The sequence below is a fragment of the Mobula birostris genome, chromosome 11 (genome assembly GCF_030028105.1).
Source record: "Mobula birostris isolate sMobBir1 chromosome 11, sMobBir1.hap1, whole genome shotgun sequence".
Classification (NCBI taxonomy): Eukaryota; Metazoa; Chordata; class Chondrichthyes; order Myliobatiformes; family Myliobatidae; genus Mobula; species Mobula birostris.
This window is the reverse complement of record NC_092380.1, coordinates 44,526,725-44,543,971: the sequence shown is the minus strand read 5'-3', so window position 1 is coordinate 44,543,971 and position 17,247 is coordinate 44,526,725. Positions and strand designations below refer to the sequence as shown.

Sequence of the window (17,247 nt, the reverse complement as noted above, 5' to 3'; positions counted from 1 at the left end):
AACAGCTTAGAATATGAAGGTATGGTACATTATTGATAGTGCCTAAAGAACTCCCTAGTTAAGATACATGTGTATGAAAACCATAAGATATAGGAGCAGAATCAGGCCGTTTGGTCCATCAAGACTGCTCCACCATTTCATCGTGGCTGATCCATTTCTCTCACAGCCTCAATCTCCTACTTTCTCTCCACATCCCTTCGTGCCCTGACTAACCAAGAATCTATCAACCTCTGTCTTAAATATACCAAATGACTTGACCTCCACAGCCACCTGTGCCAACGAATATCCTAGATCCACCACTCTCCGGCTAAAGAAATTCCCCCTCAACGTTCTAAATGGACATCCCTCTATCCTGGGGCTGTATCGTCTGGTCTTAGACTCCATCACCATGGGAAACATCATCTCCACATCCATTCTATTGAAGCCTTTCAACATTCAATAGGTCTCAATGAGATGCTCGCTCAATCTTCTGAATTTCAGTGAATATATTTCATTGCTATAATAATAGATTGTTATGATGGGTGATTTTAACTTTCCTAATATTAACTGGCATCACCTTACAGCAAGTGGTTTAGATGGAGTGGAGTTTGTTAGGTGTGTTCAAGAAGGTTTCCTGGCTGTACTCGATCTGGTATCAGGAAAAGAACCTGGTCAGGTGTCAGATCTTTTGGTGGGAGAGCATTTTGGAGGTAGTAATTACAACTCTATCTGCTTTACCATAGGACTGGAGAGGGATAGGAGCAGACAATTTGGGAAAGCATTTAATTGAGGTAGGGGGAAATATGATGCTATTGGGCAGGAATACGGGAACATAAATTGAGAGCAGTTGTTCTCAGGGAAATGCACAGCAGAAATGTGGCAAATGTTCAGGGAACATTTACATGGTGTTCTGCATAGGTATGTTCCATTGAGGCAGGGAAAGGATGGTAGGGTAGAAGAACCAAGGTGTACAAAGGATGTAGAAAATCTAGTTAAGAAGAAAAGAAACACTTATGAAAGTTCAAGAAACTAGGTACTGTTAGAGCTCTAGAAAGTTACAAGGGTGTCAGGAAGGAGCTTAAGAATAGAACTAGGAGAGCCAGAAGGGGCCATGAGAAGGCCTTGGCAAACATTATTAAGCAAAACCCCAAGGCATTCTGCAGGTATGTAAAGAGCAAGAGGATGAGTTGTGTGAGAATAGAACTGATAAAATGCAATAGTGAAAGCGTGTGCATGGAGCCAGTGGAGGTACTTAATGAATACTTCAGTATTCACCAGTGAAAAGGACCTTGGGAATTGTGGGGATGATTGACAGTGGACTGAAACACTTGAGTGCATAGACATTAAAAAAGAGGATGTGCTGGAGCTGTTGAAAGGTATTAAGTTAGATAAATCACCGAGACTGAATGAGGTATAACCTAGCCTACTGTGGGAAGCAAGGGAGGAGAATGCTGAGCCTTTGGTAATGATCTTTGCATTATCAATAGGGGCAGGAGAAGTACCAGAGGATTGGATGGTTGAAAACATTGTTCCTTTATACAAGAAAGGGAGTAGAGATAACCCAGGAAATTATAGACCAAGTGAGTCTTACTTCAGTGGTGGGCAAGATCCTGAGAGGCAGGAATTATGAGCATTTGGAGAGACATGATCTGATTAGGGATAGTCAGCATAGCTTTGTCAAGGGCAGGTCGAGCCTGATTGAATTCTTTGATGGTGTAATAAAACGGATTGATGAAGGTAGAGCAGTGGATGTAGTGTTTATGGATTTCAGTAAGATATTTGATAAGGTTCCCCATGCAAGGGTCATTCAGAAAGTAATGAGCCATGGGATCAAAGGAGACCTTGCTTTGTGGATCCAGAATTGGCTTGCCCAGAGAAGGGAAAGGGTGTTTGTAGATGGTTCGTATTCTGCATGGAGGAAGGTGACCAGTGATGTTCTGCAGGGAACTATTTTGGGACCCCTCCTCTTTGTGATTTTTATAAATGACCTGGATGAGCAAGTAGAAGGGTGGGTTAGTAAATCTGATGATGACACAAAAGTTGGGGTGTTGTGGATAGTAGGGAGGGTTGTCAGAGGCTATAGTGGGACATCGATAGGATGCAAAACTGGGCTGAGAAGTGGCAGATGTTCAACCCAGATAAGTGTGAAGTGGATCATTTCGGTAGGTTACATTTGAAGACAGAATATAATATTAATGGTAAGACTTTTGGCAGTGTGGAGGATCAGTGAGATCTTGGGGTCCATGTCAAGAGGACACTCAAAGCTGCTGCGCAGGTTGACAGTATTGTTAAGAAGGTGTATGGTGTGATGGCCTGAATCAACCGTGGGACTGAGTTCCAGAGCCGTGAGGTAATGTTAAAGCTATAAGACCTTAGTTACACCCCACTTGGAGTACTGTGTTCAGTTCTAGTCACCACATTACAGGAAGGATGTGGATACTATAGAAAGAGTGCAGTAAAGATTTACAAGGATGTTGCCTGAATTGGAGAGTGTGCCTAATGAGAATAGGTTGAGTGAACTTGGCCTTTTCTCCTTGGAGCGACAGAGGATGAAAGATGGCCTGATAGAGGTGCATAAGATGATGAGAGGCATCGATCGTGTGGATAACCAGGGGCTTTTTCTCCGGCTGAGGTGGCTAACATGAGTGGGCGTCGTTTAAGGTGCTTAGAAGTAGGTCCAAGGGGGATATCAGAGGTAAGTTTTTCACAGAGAGTGGTGGATGTGTGCCAGTGTCTGTGGTAGAGGTGGGTACAGTAGGGTCTTTTAAGAGTCTCTTGGATAGGTACATGGTGCTTGGAAAAATAGAGAACTATGCAGTGGGGTAATTCTAGGCAATTTCTAGAGTAGATTACATGGTCAGCATGACATTGTGGGCTGAAGGACCTGTAATAAACTGTAGATTTCTATAGGATCAGTGTCATCAAACTGTCATGAACCCTGCGACAAGGTTGAAAAGGACCAGCAGAAATGGAACACACCTGGAGTCTGGTTTACTATAAATTAAGACTATATTTATTACTACTACGAATTAATATCATTAAACCGAATAATACAATACAGATTATAAACTATTATATAAATAAATATATCCATAAATGTGTGTGTGGATACAAAAAAAATAATAGTCTAGGAGGTAGATATCGGTGTCAGGTAAGTTTAAGCAGTTCAGTTCACTTTGTGTTGCGTCGAGTTGAATTGATGGAGAGAGAGAGAGAGTTGAGTTGATGTTCAAGTTGGCAGCTTTAGTTGTTCTTGCTTTTGAAATCTTCAGAGTCACTTCGTGTGACCCCCACACAGACACAGATGGACAGAGCCCCTTCTAGGGAACGGTCTACTAACCCACAGCACGAGTTCACCACCAGCAGACCCCCCCACAGGCAAGCTCTTACCCGCACTGGTAATCATGGGTCGAAATTAATCTGTCCGGGGCCTCCACCCTTGTGGTGGTCTTAAACTCCACCAGTGGTTTCTTGGGTACCTTCCGCAGTTCTTTCGTGTCGTGTCCGCTCTGCTGTTATCAGACTGAAGGATCAATTTTTTATAATCCATCCAAAATTCCAGCATCTGTTAGCTCAACTGCTCTGAGCTGTTACCATGGTGACTTCCCAGCTCGTGTCTCAGCTCGCGCCATGCTATCTCTCTTTTAATTGCCTCCTTGTTCATTAGACTGCTGAACTTTCTAGCAGTTTCTCACCTGCGTGACACAATGCTTTTCATATCATAAGCCTCTCAATCCCAGAATCCTTTTTGCAAATCTACTTTGATCCCTCTCAAGTGTCAGCACATACTTTCTTAGATCATCATCATCATCATCATCAGGTGCCGTACCCAGTTTGAGCTTTGACTGCCATGGCCCACACACTCCTGTTTCGGGTCAAGTGGATCAATTCATTGGTGTTCATTTCCAATTCTCTGGCTGCTGTCTCCATCATCATTTGTCTTTGACTTCCTCTTGCTTTCTTCCCTTCAGTCTTTCCCATAATTACCGTGCATTCTAACTCCTCTTTCCTAATCACATGTCCAATGAAGTTACGTTGCTTATTCATGATCTCATACATTATTTCTCTTTTTGTGTTTGCTTTGTTCATGACATCCTCATTAGATATTCATTTCGTCCATGATATTCTTTGCATCCTCCTCAAAAACCACATTTCTGCTGCTACAATTCATTTCCTCATGTTACTAGATATTGTCTAACATTCTGAGCCATACAACATAACTGGATAAATGTAACATTTCAGTACTCTGAGGCGGGTTGTCATGCCTAGTTTAGTATTGGTCAGTATACTCTTCATTCTCGGAAAGGTGTCTTTTGCCATCCCTATTCTTCTTTTGATGTCCATGTCGCACTTGCCATCCGATGTCACCCAGCTTCCTAAGCACCAAAAGTTCTTTACTTGTTTTATGTCTTCCCCATTTATTCTCAGCCTGCAGATAGGATTCTCCTTTTTGGATATCACCATACATTCTTTTTGCAATTGATAGATAGACCCATTTTTGCACTTTCTTCAACAATTATATCAATTAAGTTTTGTAGTTCTTCCTTCGTAATTGCAATTAACACAATGTCATCTGCATATCTGAAATTATTGATGTTTTCACATCCAAATTTGATTCCCAAGATGTCTCTTATTTTTTGTAATATTGTTTCACTGTACACATTAAATAAATCAGGGGAGAAAACACACCCTAACACCTCTCTTGATTTTCATAAACTGACTCACTTCTCCATCTATTCTTACAGCGGCAGTTTGTTCCCAGTACAGATTTCTGATTAGGCAGAGGTGTTTCGAATCTAGATCTAGAATATTCTGTAATATTTCAAATAACTTATTGTGCTTCACTTTATCAAATGCTTTTGTGTAGTCAATAAAACAAACAAATCTTTTTGTACTTGAATAGCTCGTTCTGATAGTATCCTTAACATCAATATTGCGTTTCTTGTACCTTTGTCTTTCACAAAACCACATTGTTCTTTGCCTATTTCAGCTTGTATCTTACTTTTAGCTCTTGTTATTAAAATTCTTGGAAGTATCTTAGTGATATGACTCACTAAACTTGTGGTCCTATGTAATTCACATTCTATTGCTCTAGCTTTCTTAGGAAGAGTGATAAATACTAATTTTTTCATCTCTTCTGGTATTATTCCAGTCTCATAAATGTCATTGATTAAATCAGTAAGTTTTTCAATTCCATAATCTTCAAGGGCAATAATTTGTTCTGTTACTAATTCATCAGGACCTGCTGCCTTTCCTTTCTTCATCATATTTATTGCATTACGAACTTCAGATTTTAAAATACTTGGACCTTCAATGTTTTTCTTAATTTCTGGTTTTTCGCCTTGATCGTCTTCAAACAATTCCTGAATATACAGTCCATCTGTTCATAATCTCATCTTTTTTCATGATAATGGTACTGTCCTTTGCTTTCAAACATCCACCTGAAGAACAGAGGAGCTTTATACCAGTGATATTCTTAATTTGTTGATGTAACCTTTTTGGATCAGTAATAGGGATTCTATCTATTTGCTCACATTCCTGGTTTAACCATTCTTCTTTGGCTTTTTGACATAAGCTTTTAATTTTTTATCTAAGGACTTATATTCTATTGGATTTGCTTTCTTCCGTCTCCTTTCTTCCATTAGATTTTTGATGTCATCTGTCATCCATTTATTCTTTGTGCTTTTTTCTTTTTTAGGAATCACTGACTTTGCTGATTCTACCAAAGCATCCTTTAGAGAGTTAAATTTCATTTCTACATGATTGCTGTCATCTTCAACAGATTCTATTTCTAGGCTTTGAAATCTATTCCTTACTTCAATTGTAAATTTTTGTCTTAAGTTTTCTTCTTTAATTAATTGCAAGCAGTCAAGGGATTGTTCAGGTATTTTCTTCTTTAGTTTTTTAAGTTTTACTTTTGCATGACGTAGTACTGGGTTATGGTCACTATTACAGTCTACACCTGGATATGTTTTGCATTGAGTCACTGAGTTACTAAATCTTTGGTTTATAGTAATAAAGTCAATTTGATTTCTAGTGTTATCACCTGTACTTTTCCAGGTCCACAACCCCTTAGTCATTCATTGTTCCCAGGGCCGCTCTAACCCGGAACGGTAGCACCTGCAAAGGTTCCTGCTCAGGATACGAGCGAAGGCCAACGGCAGATCCGGCAGGTTCAGTAACTGAACTTATGACAGAGAAGGCGGATGAGCTACGACCTCAAATGTCCTTGGGAAGAGAAATGGCGATTTCTTTAGTTCATCCAACGGCTGGCAATAGCAAACCACCATTGCTGTTTGCTAAGAAAACTCACAAAATGTATCACACAACAACAGCGTCAAGAGGATCTTCAAGAAAACTCTGAAGATGTTTCGCTCGGTAGGGTTGATTCTGGCCAGCAGGGAAACCCCAACTGTCATCAAGCTACTGCTCATAAAATTAAATTAACACAAAAGAACATTATTGCCACTAAACCAAGCAGGAATATTGGACAATGTGATAAATGAAATGGAAAGACTAAAGATTAACATCATGGGAATTAGCGAAGTTCGTTGGATAGGTGCTGGAACATTTCAGATTAGAAATAAAACACTAGTTTATTCTTGTAGAATAACCCATACTAATGGAGTAGGAATTCTTATGGATGAAAACATGACAAAAAGTGTTTTAGGACATTGGGCAATATCAGAAAGAATGTTCCTTGTTAGGTTCAGAGGACAACTATTTGATTTAACAATTATACAAGTATATGCACCAACAACAGGTAGAACAAATGAAGGTATAGATAAATCCTATGAAGAGTTTGAACAAGCAAAGAATGGATGCAAATCTCAAGATATTGTTATTGTCATGGGAGATCTAAATGCTAAAGTAGGACAAGGTGCTGATGGAAATACCATAGGAAAATTTGGATTAGGGGAAAGAAATGAAAGAGGTGAGAAATGGGTAGAATGGTGCAAAATGAATAATCAGGTCATTATGAATACCTACTTTCTTAGGTAACTAGCCCAAAAATTGCTCACAATACTCCAAGTGAGGCCTCACTAGTGCCTTATGAAGCCTCAACATTACGTCCTTGCTTTTGTATTCTAGATCTCTCAAAATGAATGGAAACATTGCATTTTGGATCCTCACCTCCAACTCAACCTGCAAATGAACCTTTAGGGAATCCTACACAAGGACTCCCAAGTCCCTTGCATCACAGATTTTTGAATTTTCTTTCCATTTAGACCATAGTCCACTTTCAGACCTTTCAGGCTCCCAAGCTCCTTCTCCCTAGTAATGGCAATTTCACTAACTTTTGCTCTTTGACATTCTGAAAATTTCCGGCATTCTTACACAGTGAAGGCTGATGCAAAATACTTATTCAGTTCATCTGCCGTCTTCTTGTCCTCCATTACTACCTCTCCAACATAATTTTCCAGCATCATGAAGTTATTGTTAGTACTGTGAAGAAATGATAGCAAGGAAATTGACAGATTGTTGCTGATGTAATGACAAAATTGAATTCTTAATCTTTAGGCAAGGAAACCTCTAAAAGTCAATTTTTAATTATTAAACCTGATTTCATATATTTCTTTATCACTGTAAGGGGAACTTGTAACTGTTGTCAGGTACGTTTCAAGGAATTTGTATGAAGTGTGGTAGGTTGAAATCTAGAAGTAATTCTGAACTGGATGTTAAAAAGGTAACATCAATCAGTGAACCTCAATCAACTACTCTTGATGTTTTTTTAGGAAGCATATTGATTATTTAGAAAATTATAGATGAAAAGCCATCACCTTGAAGAAATAATTGTTTAAACTATATTATTTAAAGTCAAATAATATCCAGTCTCCATAAAAACTTGATCCCCTGAAATGTTTGAGTTAACTACCGACCCTAATATTTTGTAATTTGCAGTTTTACTTTAGCATTAATTCACTTTGCTATCAAATTACAATTTTACCATTGAAAAGAGAAAAAATATTATTTAACCTGAGAGATTGTCTTAAATGAAGTAACAAGGTTAGTTTAGAGGCATATGGGAAATTTCCTTTATTATGTTAAATTTATTTGATAAATAAATATGTAAGATGAATACGATCTTTTGAATATCATATTTTTACTTAAAAACAACTAGTGAATCTAATGAATATTTCTAGTATTTACAGCTTAATTTTTTTAAACCTAGGGCCACATAGAGGTGATATTGAATATGGAGATATTGCAACAGGGAGTTCCAAAAATGCCCATAAGTGTCTCCATGGTCCCAGGTCCTGCTTGTGGCCCCGTAATCGTTTTGGGATCGTTTACATACCATATACACTTGATAGTGTCTACAGTAAGTCAGATTATTTTTCCCAATATTTGCTATTGATAAATACATATACTGAAAAATTGCTGTAGTTATAATGAAATAATACATAAGAAATACATTTTTAATGAAAGATTTATTATGGTATGATGTTGTTTGTTGTTTTAACTTCCACTGTTATACTGTATGAAGTATTACAAAGAATTCATAGTTTTGTTAGGTTAAGGCTTTGAACTCAATTGTTCACTATTATTGTAATTCCTTATTCTGGATTTGTTTATTTTAATAGATATGTTTCCAATGTATACATAGAAAAGCTCTAAAAAGATAGAAATAACTTGTGAAATATAAATAGAGGTAACATTTGATTAAATGTTCAGAAATGATAACACCAATGTGAAGATATTCAGAGACAAAAGTAATTTAAGGGATGGGGAGTTCAATCTCTCCAACTCGATAAGAGAGATTTCCTTTGGCATTAGTACCATTAGTGTATATAAAGGAAGGGAGTGGTTCAATACTGCACACTTCTTCCCATTCTGATAAAAACAACCATTCACCACCAGTTAGCCCTTTCAGTTTATTGGTCAATTTGTATCCATGAAGATCCTTTAATGACATTTGTTTGATTTTTTTTTCCTAACAATTCATTTATGTGACCATTAATCAAACAACTTTTTTTTACGGTAGAGCTGTCTCTTTTGTTCATGAATTGAAATGATTACAAATCTGAGGTCTGGTATTTCTAATGCATACCATAAGTTATCGAAATGGCCATTTAACCTGTGGAAATTCTCCTGCAAAATTCAGATTTAACTGAAGTGGGGGAAGAAGAATTCCACTGACAGTTTGTGTTGGAATGGAAGTGATGGTGGTAAATGAGGAGGCTGGGAGAAATGAAAATAGGAGCCTCGGTTAGGGAAATAGAATTAGGTTGAGGGCTAGTAAGAGCAGGCTGGGAAAGAAGATTTGAGCTGGTGGCATGGGTTGAGGGGTTTAGTTAAAAGGAAGAAGAATTAAGATTTTTGCCTTGGGTTAAGGTTGGAGGCCCCAAACTTGGGCTGACAGTAGGGCAGGGGATTGGAGACCATAGGTCATAGGTGACTTTGATGATAGTGGCTGTGAAGGAAGTTTGATTGGAGTTTATATCTTCCGTCAGAGTTTTGACAGATTGATGTTTGGCAGTTTGAGAGGTCAAAAAATTGGAAGGTTTGGTGGATTGACTGTGACATCATGGTGGTTGGGGAACTTATAATAATAATTAATTTTTAATTATAGGTTATTAATTATTAATACCAAAATATTAATCATATTAATTAAATCCAAATAAGGAACTAACCTGATAGGGTACTAGTATGGCATTAATTTAGGAAAACGTAAGCACAAAAATTGAATTGAATTGAATAGGGTCCACTTTTGTGAGCTGTTTGGTCCAATTTCTGCAATACGAAGTAGATCACTCTAATTGACTTCAAACAGAATTGTGGTGACATATCTTAGGTGTGGTGCTTGTGCATTATTCATATCAGCACATTTTCTTATCAGCACGTGGTCATTAAATATCTAATGGCTATTTCCATCCATACCAAACAAAAATTAGTACAGAGAATTGCAATGTGTAGCTATCACGGAACACCTTCAATAGAATGGTGCTCTGTTTTTTCCCTATTTCAATGGGCAGAAAGCTAACTTTTCAAAGTGCAAAAAGTGTGCAATAACTAACCATAAGTGGTTTTTCAGTATTCAGTTTGGCACTGCTAGCAGCAGTCCATAATTGAAGGTGTTATTAAGGCTATGACCAACTGATCAGGAGGTTGGTGAGCCAGGAAGCAAAGTAATAATGTGTCACCACATCCAACCCTGCTGTTCTGGTAATTTAAGTATTTCCAGGATCAATATTACTTACGCTGCTATCACTGCAATATAGGACGTACTGCAGGAAGACCTCCAGTCCTGTTTTGTGCCTGGACTATTCCCTCTGTTGAGGCTGTAATTACATTAATATATACATTCCTTGCTAAAGTACTTTGCAAGTGGCAACTACAGATCTTTGTCTTGTTTCCCAGTTTGCTGTTCATTACTGCATTAGAGAGATCATTTAGGCATTGTTCCCAAAAAGAAATAATTTCATTGGGAAGCAGATGGCATGAAGTGTTGGTACTTGGCAGCTTTTCTGGCTTCCCCTAGTTCAAGAAAAAAAATTCTGTTCAGCAGCCAACACTACTTAGAGGGATGGATTCTGGAGAATGAAGATTATTCTCCGCCACTTTGGCTCCATAGACCAATGCGCACCCTAGCCACTGCAACAAAACATTAATACAGGTACTACCAAGTACCAGCGAAGTAATGGAATATGGCATGGGCTGCCTTAAATTGAGATTGGATTACCTATGCCTAAAGTATATTGCAAGTAGATGTGGAGACTTTGGCACTATCTGATGCACATTGCACAATCCAACAAGTCATTGACAGAGGAAGATGAGTAGGAATACTCAGTCTGAAAAGAAGAGGGGAATAGTAGATTAATAAGTAGATGTTCTTGCTCAGCATGCATGAGATGACCATTGACTGTAATTATAAGGGATTCTTTAATAAAGTAATTTCCCAAAGAACTTGCAAAAAAAATTACAGCTAGCTTTTTCTGTACTACACTTCTTAACACCAAGCTATTACCAAACTACAATATCAAGAGGCTAAATGATTGATAAAATATTTACTACTTTGCATCTCTATCCGCCCTGAATAAAAATTCCCTTTCTCCAGTTACGTGACTACTTTGCTACAAAATCTCCTTGTTTCCTGATGGGTGGCTTGTCGTTTAAGGAACTCAAATCCTTTCATAAAATAAATCATCCGTGTGGATCTCTGTTCTATGGGTTTTTAATCATAACATTTCGATAGTTCATGGGAGCGCTCACTCCCAGAGGATACGACTATGCTACAGTTGACACTTCATGCCAGGCTCATTTTATGATGGCCTTGGCCAATTACATATACTTCCTTGCCCTCTATATAATAGTTAAAAGCTTTCTCCTGCCATCTATCTTCTAAAGCAAGGTTTGCATTCCTTCTTTGAGTGTTTGTTGTTACTGTCTCCCACCCTTCAGTCTATCTTTATTGCAGTCATATTCTACATTGGTGTTATGTAGCTGCCTTGCAGCGCATCTCCAGAGGCCTGAGGGTCTTCTCAAAATACTGTTCAACCAAGTGTCAGGAGATGCATGAAACTGTATGGCCCCCTTTTAATGCTTGTTTATGCAGGTAAATGTATCCAATTCAAAAACATTTTGTATTTTAGTAAATTCTGTTTGAACGGGACTCAAATTGGAGTTAATTCTGAATACAAGCATGTTTTAACATATGCGAAATGAGTGCAATCCAACTTCTTGTCATCCCTTGTCCCAGGAATGACCAGCAATGTTAATTCAAGTCTGAGTTCATCCCAAGCTTCTTTACAAGTTACACCAAACCAAGCACATTCATGCAAGCACATGAGGGATTTGCATTCAGAAGTATCTAGTTCAAGTTTTGAAGCAATACAAAGTGGCTCAAACATCTCATGTTTCACTCAGAAGATAGTATGTTTTCTTTTTGCGTGATACTGAAAAAGCAGCAGAATGCCATCTGCTGCTGAAAATTATGATTCCACAATCTCAACATTCATATCTAGGAAGATGATGCACTATGGTAACTCAAAGGTGCCATAGTTGTAGTCTCTTTCTTGAATGTGACACGCTCTAACTGTAGTGAGCACAAAACAGTCTCCTCACTGTATTTCACAGAGAATATCGTTACTAGAATACGCTCTAACTGTTTTACGCCCAGTGGAGAAGAACTAAGTCATGCTATGGATTCCATCCACTTAGCGGCACAAGATGCATGATCTACTGGTAAATAGTGATCCCTGTATGCTTCTAAGACGTGGGTTAGATATAGCAGGCTTCTCATAGCACTGGAAAAAGATCACCAAAATTGTCTCTGCGGAATTCTCCAAGTTCTCCCTAAAGCTGGACAAACCACCTCATTGCCCTGTCCTAAACTAGCATTGCCAACAGTGAGAGTATACTTATATTCAGTTGACTGCTTTGGGTAGGCCATATCATTTGTTAATGGGAAGCAATTAAAGGAAAAATAACTCTATTTATCAAATGTATATCAAGACATTGAAACATACAATGATATGCATCGTTTGCGTCAACAACCATCAAAGCCCAAGGATGTGCTGGAGGCAGACTGCAAGTTTCTGCATGCTCCAGCAACAACAAAGCATTCCCACAACTTACTTATCCTAACCTGTATGTCTTTGGAACGTGGGAGAAAAGAGGAGCACCTAGAAGAAACCCATACGATCACAGGGAAACATACAAGCACTTTACAGACAGCAACAGGAATTGAATGTGGGTTGCTGGCTCTGTAAAACGTTAGGTTAGAAGAAAAAATTCAAGGATGTGCTCTTGAAGTGAAGAAGTAACAATGAGAATATATTGAGAATCTTGAATCCATGAATTAAGGGCACAAAGAAGCCCAGTGTAGATGGTTACCTCAGAAACCACCCACCCAGCCAACCAGTCTACCCCATCCATGGAAAACTCAGTGAGCCCTATATTGGCCTCTTCCATTACTCACAAAACCCAATTGGTAGTTACACATCCTCAACCCCAAGTGACTGTCTAATGCAACAAAAAATTGAAAAAGCAAAGTTATGTGATTAAAATTTTAAATGAAAAAAATGCAGATGTTAGAAGGCTGGAGCACACACAAAAGAGCAGAAGAAACTCAGTGTTTCAGGCAGCATCAATGGAGGGAAATAGACGATCAATGTTTTGGGACAAAACCCTTCATCAAGACTGGGAAGAAACAGGCAGCTAGTATAAAAAGGAGAGAAGAAGGGGTGAAGCAAAGGCGTGGCATGTTAGGTCGATTCAGATGAAGGGTGGGGGTAAAGAGGGTGGGTATGCTGTAAGAAGCGAGAAGTGAATAGGTGAAAGAAACAAAGGGCTGAAGAAAATTGGACATGATGAGAGAGCACAGTAAAATGCACAATAAAGGGAAGGAAGTGAGGAGGGGAACCAATGCTAGATTAGAGTGCCAGGTTGAGGCTAGTCGTAGGTTAGTGGAACCACACTTTAAGTTCTGCCTTGGTGGTCTCCAACCTAATAGCATGAACACCAATTTCTCTAACTTATGGTAACCATTCCCCTCTTCCCCCCCCCCCATTACACTAGCCCCATCACCCCATCTTTTCTCTTCCCCTGGTGTAACAGAGAGCCCTCGATAACACACACCCTACACATGCACACAACTTTCATTCTGCTGTTATTGCACTGAAAGTACACACTTCACTGTCTTTCCCAGTATAGTGGGCCCTAGACCGAACTGATGCACTCAGGTTGGCTTTATGGTGCCTTTCCCACCATACATTCCATTTCTTCTGTATATGTTTGTATACTGTATTTAATGTAGATGCTACTTTTTTTGTAAAATGATTGTGTACATTGTGGGGTGCATCATATTCTAAGTCATGTGTAGTCTTAAATTAGCTTTGTCAGTAATTAAAATGGTATGTCTTGGTGCCTAATAAACGAGGCTGTTTGCTCTCAGTGGAAAAGAGAGGTAGGGACTGCCAGGATTTCAATACTGGACAGAATAGTACAGAGCTAATACTGTATTTTCTGGTAGATATCTTTTTGTAAATATTGGTGGTGTTCCTTTCATTATTCTCACTAATTCTGTAAGTTTGATTTTTAACGCACCTAATAAGCACGCTTGAGCTAAAGTGGTAAGTGACTCCAGCCATTTTTTCTTTTGGTCATAACCCACATACTGTATTTAACACCTGCCCTCTTGGTCTGCCCATTACCCACACCTCACCGACTGGTTACACTCTTACTTCAACTGAAACATCAAAGTGTTATTTCCATCCATAGATGTTGCCTGACTCAATGAATTCCTCCAGCTCCTTTGTGTGATTAAAATTTTGATTTTCTTTCACTTGTTCCACGGGTTCAAGTTCTAAGTTGGAGCAAGGCAAATTTTGACTGCTAAACAGCAGTTTGCAAAAGTTGGAGTGGGTGTTTGTGGGCAAAGTGACCACCAAAAAGTGGGAGGTTTTTAAATGTGATGTAGTGAAAGTTCAAAGTCAACCTGAGGGAATAACTTCACTCATTTTAACTTGCCCCAGCACTGAACTGTTCCCACAAGCTTTGTACTCATATTCAAGGACTCTTTGCCTTAGGTACTCAATATTTATTGCCTGTTTATTATCATTTTTTGTTTCTTTATGTATTTGCACAGTTTGTTGACTTTTACACACTAGTTGTCTGCCCTGTTGGTGCGATCTTTCATTGAATATATTATGGCTACTGAATTTATTGAGTATGCCTACATACTGTTATATAGTGACAGAGGACAGATCCTCTGAATTGGTAACACTGAGGAATTTTAAGTTGCTAACCCTCTCCACCTCAGATCCCCCGATAAGGACTGGCTTGTGGACCTCCAGTTTCATTCTTTGATGTCAATAATCAGCTCCTTGGTCTTGCTGACATTGAATAAGAGGTTGTTGTTGTGGCACCATTCAGGCACATTTCCAATCTTCCTCCTATGTGCTGATCTGTCAATCGAGTGCCTGCACCATTATCTTTCATGCTTCCAAGGAACTATTCTTGGCTCTTCCTATTTCTCATTTGACTCCATTTCTGCTTCAGCTCACCTACTTAGCTGAAATTTTAACATTTCTGTGAGCTAAGAAAATTACCATTCCAGTGCATTTCTGGCTGTACGTTCTAATTTTGTCAAAAACTAACACATACGTAGATCTGTTTAAGTGTCTCCCCTATGTTGAGTTAAAGTTAAGGCAAACTACAGTCTTAAAACTCAGAATCTGAATAAGGTTTGTTATAACTGACTTACTTAATATGCAAAGATAAAAAATTACTATAAATTACTTTTGTTTCAAGTCTCCATGTTTTCAATGCTTCTTTCTCTGCAAGGTCTTCAAATCTATATATAGGTTACATAGATTTATATGGCATGGAAAGAGGCCACTTGGCTCAACTTACCTATGTCAACCAAAATGTCTGCTTAAATAATCCAATTTGCCTTGTTTATCCCATATTCCTCTAAATCTTTTCTTTCCATGTACCTGTCTGAATGACTTTTAAACATTGAAATTGTATCCAGCTATAAAGCTGCCTCTGACAGCTCATACCATTTACCCATCACCCTCTATGTAAAAAGCTTGCTATTTAGATCCATTTTAAATCCTTCCACTCTTACCTTAAATCTAATTCCACTAATTTTATACTTTTCTACCCTAGTGCTGGTGGGAGGTTTCAACTTTGAGGCCATATGGCAAGATCTACCTGAGATAGTCCAGGTGATTCTATTTAAAGGAAAAGTTTACAAATGGGAGGGTTCAAAAGGGTCATATCAAGAACCCAGAGGCAGTATATTCCTGTCAATAGAAACATAGAAAATAGGTTCAGGAGTAGGCCATTCGGCCCTTCAAGCCTGCACCACCATTCAGTATGATTATGGCTGATCATCCAACTCAGAACCCTGTACCAGCCTTCCCTCCATACCCCCTCATCCCTTTAGCCACAAGGGCCATATCTAACTCCCTCTTAAATATAGCCAATGAACTGGCCTCAACTGTCTCCTGTGGCAGAGAATTCCACAGATTTACCACTCTGTGTGAAGAAGTTTTTCCTAATCTCAGTCCTAAAAGCCTTCCCCTTTATCCTCAAACTGTGACCCCTCATTCTGGACTTCCCCAACATCGAGAACAATCTTCCTGCATCTAGCCTGTCCAATCCCTTTAGGATTTTATATGTGTCAATAAGATCCCCCCCCTCAATCTTCTAAATTCCAGAGAGTAGCTAAGCCTAGTCGATCCAGTCTTTCATCATATGAAAGTCCTGCCATCCCAGGAATTAATCTGGTGAACCTTCTCTGTACTCCCTCTATGGCAAGGATGTCTTTCCTCAGGTTAGGGGACCAAAACTGCACACAATACTCCAGGTGTGGTCTCACCAAGGCCTTGTACAACTGCAGTAGTACCTCCCTGCTCCTGCACTCGAATCCTCTTGCTATAAATGCCAGCATACCATTCGCCTTTTTCACCACCTGCTGTACCTGCATGCCCACTTTCAATGACTGGTGTATAATGACACCCAGGTCTCATTGCACCTCCCCTTTTCCTAATCGGCCACCATTCAGATAATAATCTGTTTTCCTGTTTTTGCCACCAAAGTGGATAACTTCACATTTATCCACATTAAATTGCATCTGCCATGAATTTGCCCACTCACCTAACCTATCCAAGTCACCCTGCATCCTCTTAGCATCCTCCTCACAACTAACACTGCCGCCCAGCTTCGTGTCATCCGCAAACTTGGAGATGCTGCATTTAATTCCCTCATCTAAGTCATTAATATATATTGTAAACAGTTGGGGTCCCAGCACTGAGCCTTGCAGTACCCCCACTAGTCACTGCCTGCCATTCAAGATAAAGGATAGATATGTCAAGATCAGGGAACCCTGCCAGAATAGAGATATCATGGCTCTGGTAAGGAAAAACAAGGAAGCATACATCACATTAGGCAGCTTGTTACAAGTAAATCCCTCAACAAATATAAAGCTTTAAACCCAGGCTAGAGGATATGAGATTGATTTGGCAGGCAGGATTAAAGAAAATCCCAAGAGGTTGTTCAGTTAAAAATAACCTCAGTCCATCAGAGAATGTGGGATCTCCCAGTAGCCACTCATTGTGAGCCCATGCCTGTGCACTCTGCTCACACACAACTGCATGGCCAAACACCGAAATAATCTCTGACAAGTTTACCAATGACATGCCATGCTGGGGCTCATCACTAACATCAGTGAGACTGCCTACAGAAAGGAGGTGGAAGAGCTCAGTACATGGTTCTATGTAAATGACCCTTCATCAATATAGCAAGACAAAGGAGATG

At 39.1% G+C, this 17,247-nt stretch overlaps 1 protein-coding gene across 5 annotated transcripts in view; it reads left to right on the top strand.

The window, feature by feature from the left end:
• The window catches only part of LOC140205050 (low choriolytic enzyme-like), a 131,664-nt gene that overhangs the window by 30,808 nt on the left and 83,609 nt on the right, over positions 1-17,247 (top strand). For all 5 annotated transcript variants that reach the window (XM_072272161.1, XM_072272163.1, XM_072272162.1 and 2 more), the window contains exon 5: positions 8,153-8,302. In XM_072272161.1, the coding sequence (XP_072128262.1) occupies positions 8,153-8,302 (150 nt within the window). The remainder of the gene's footprint in view (positions 1-8,152; positions 8,303-17,247) is intronic.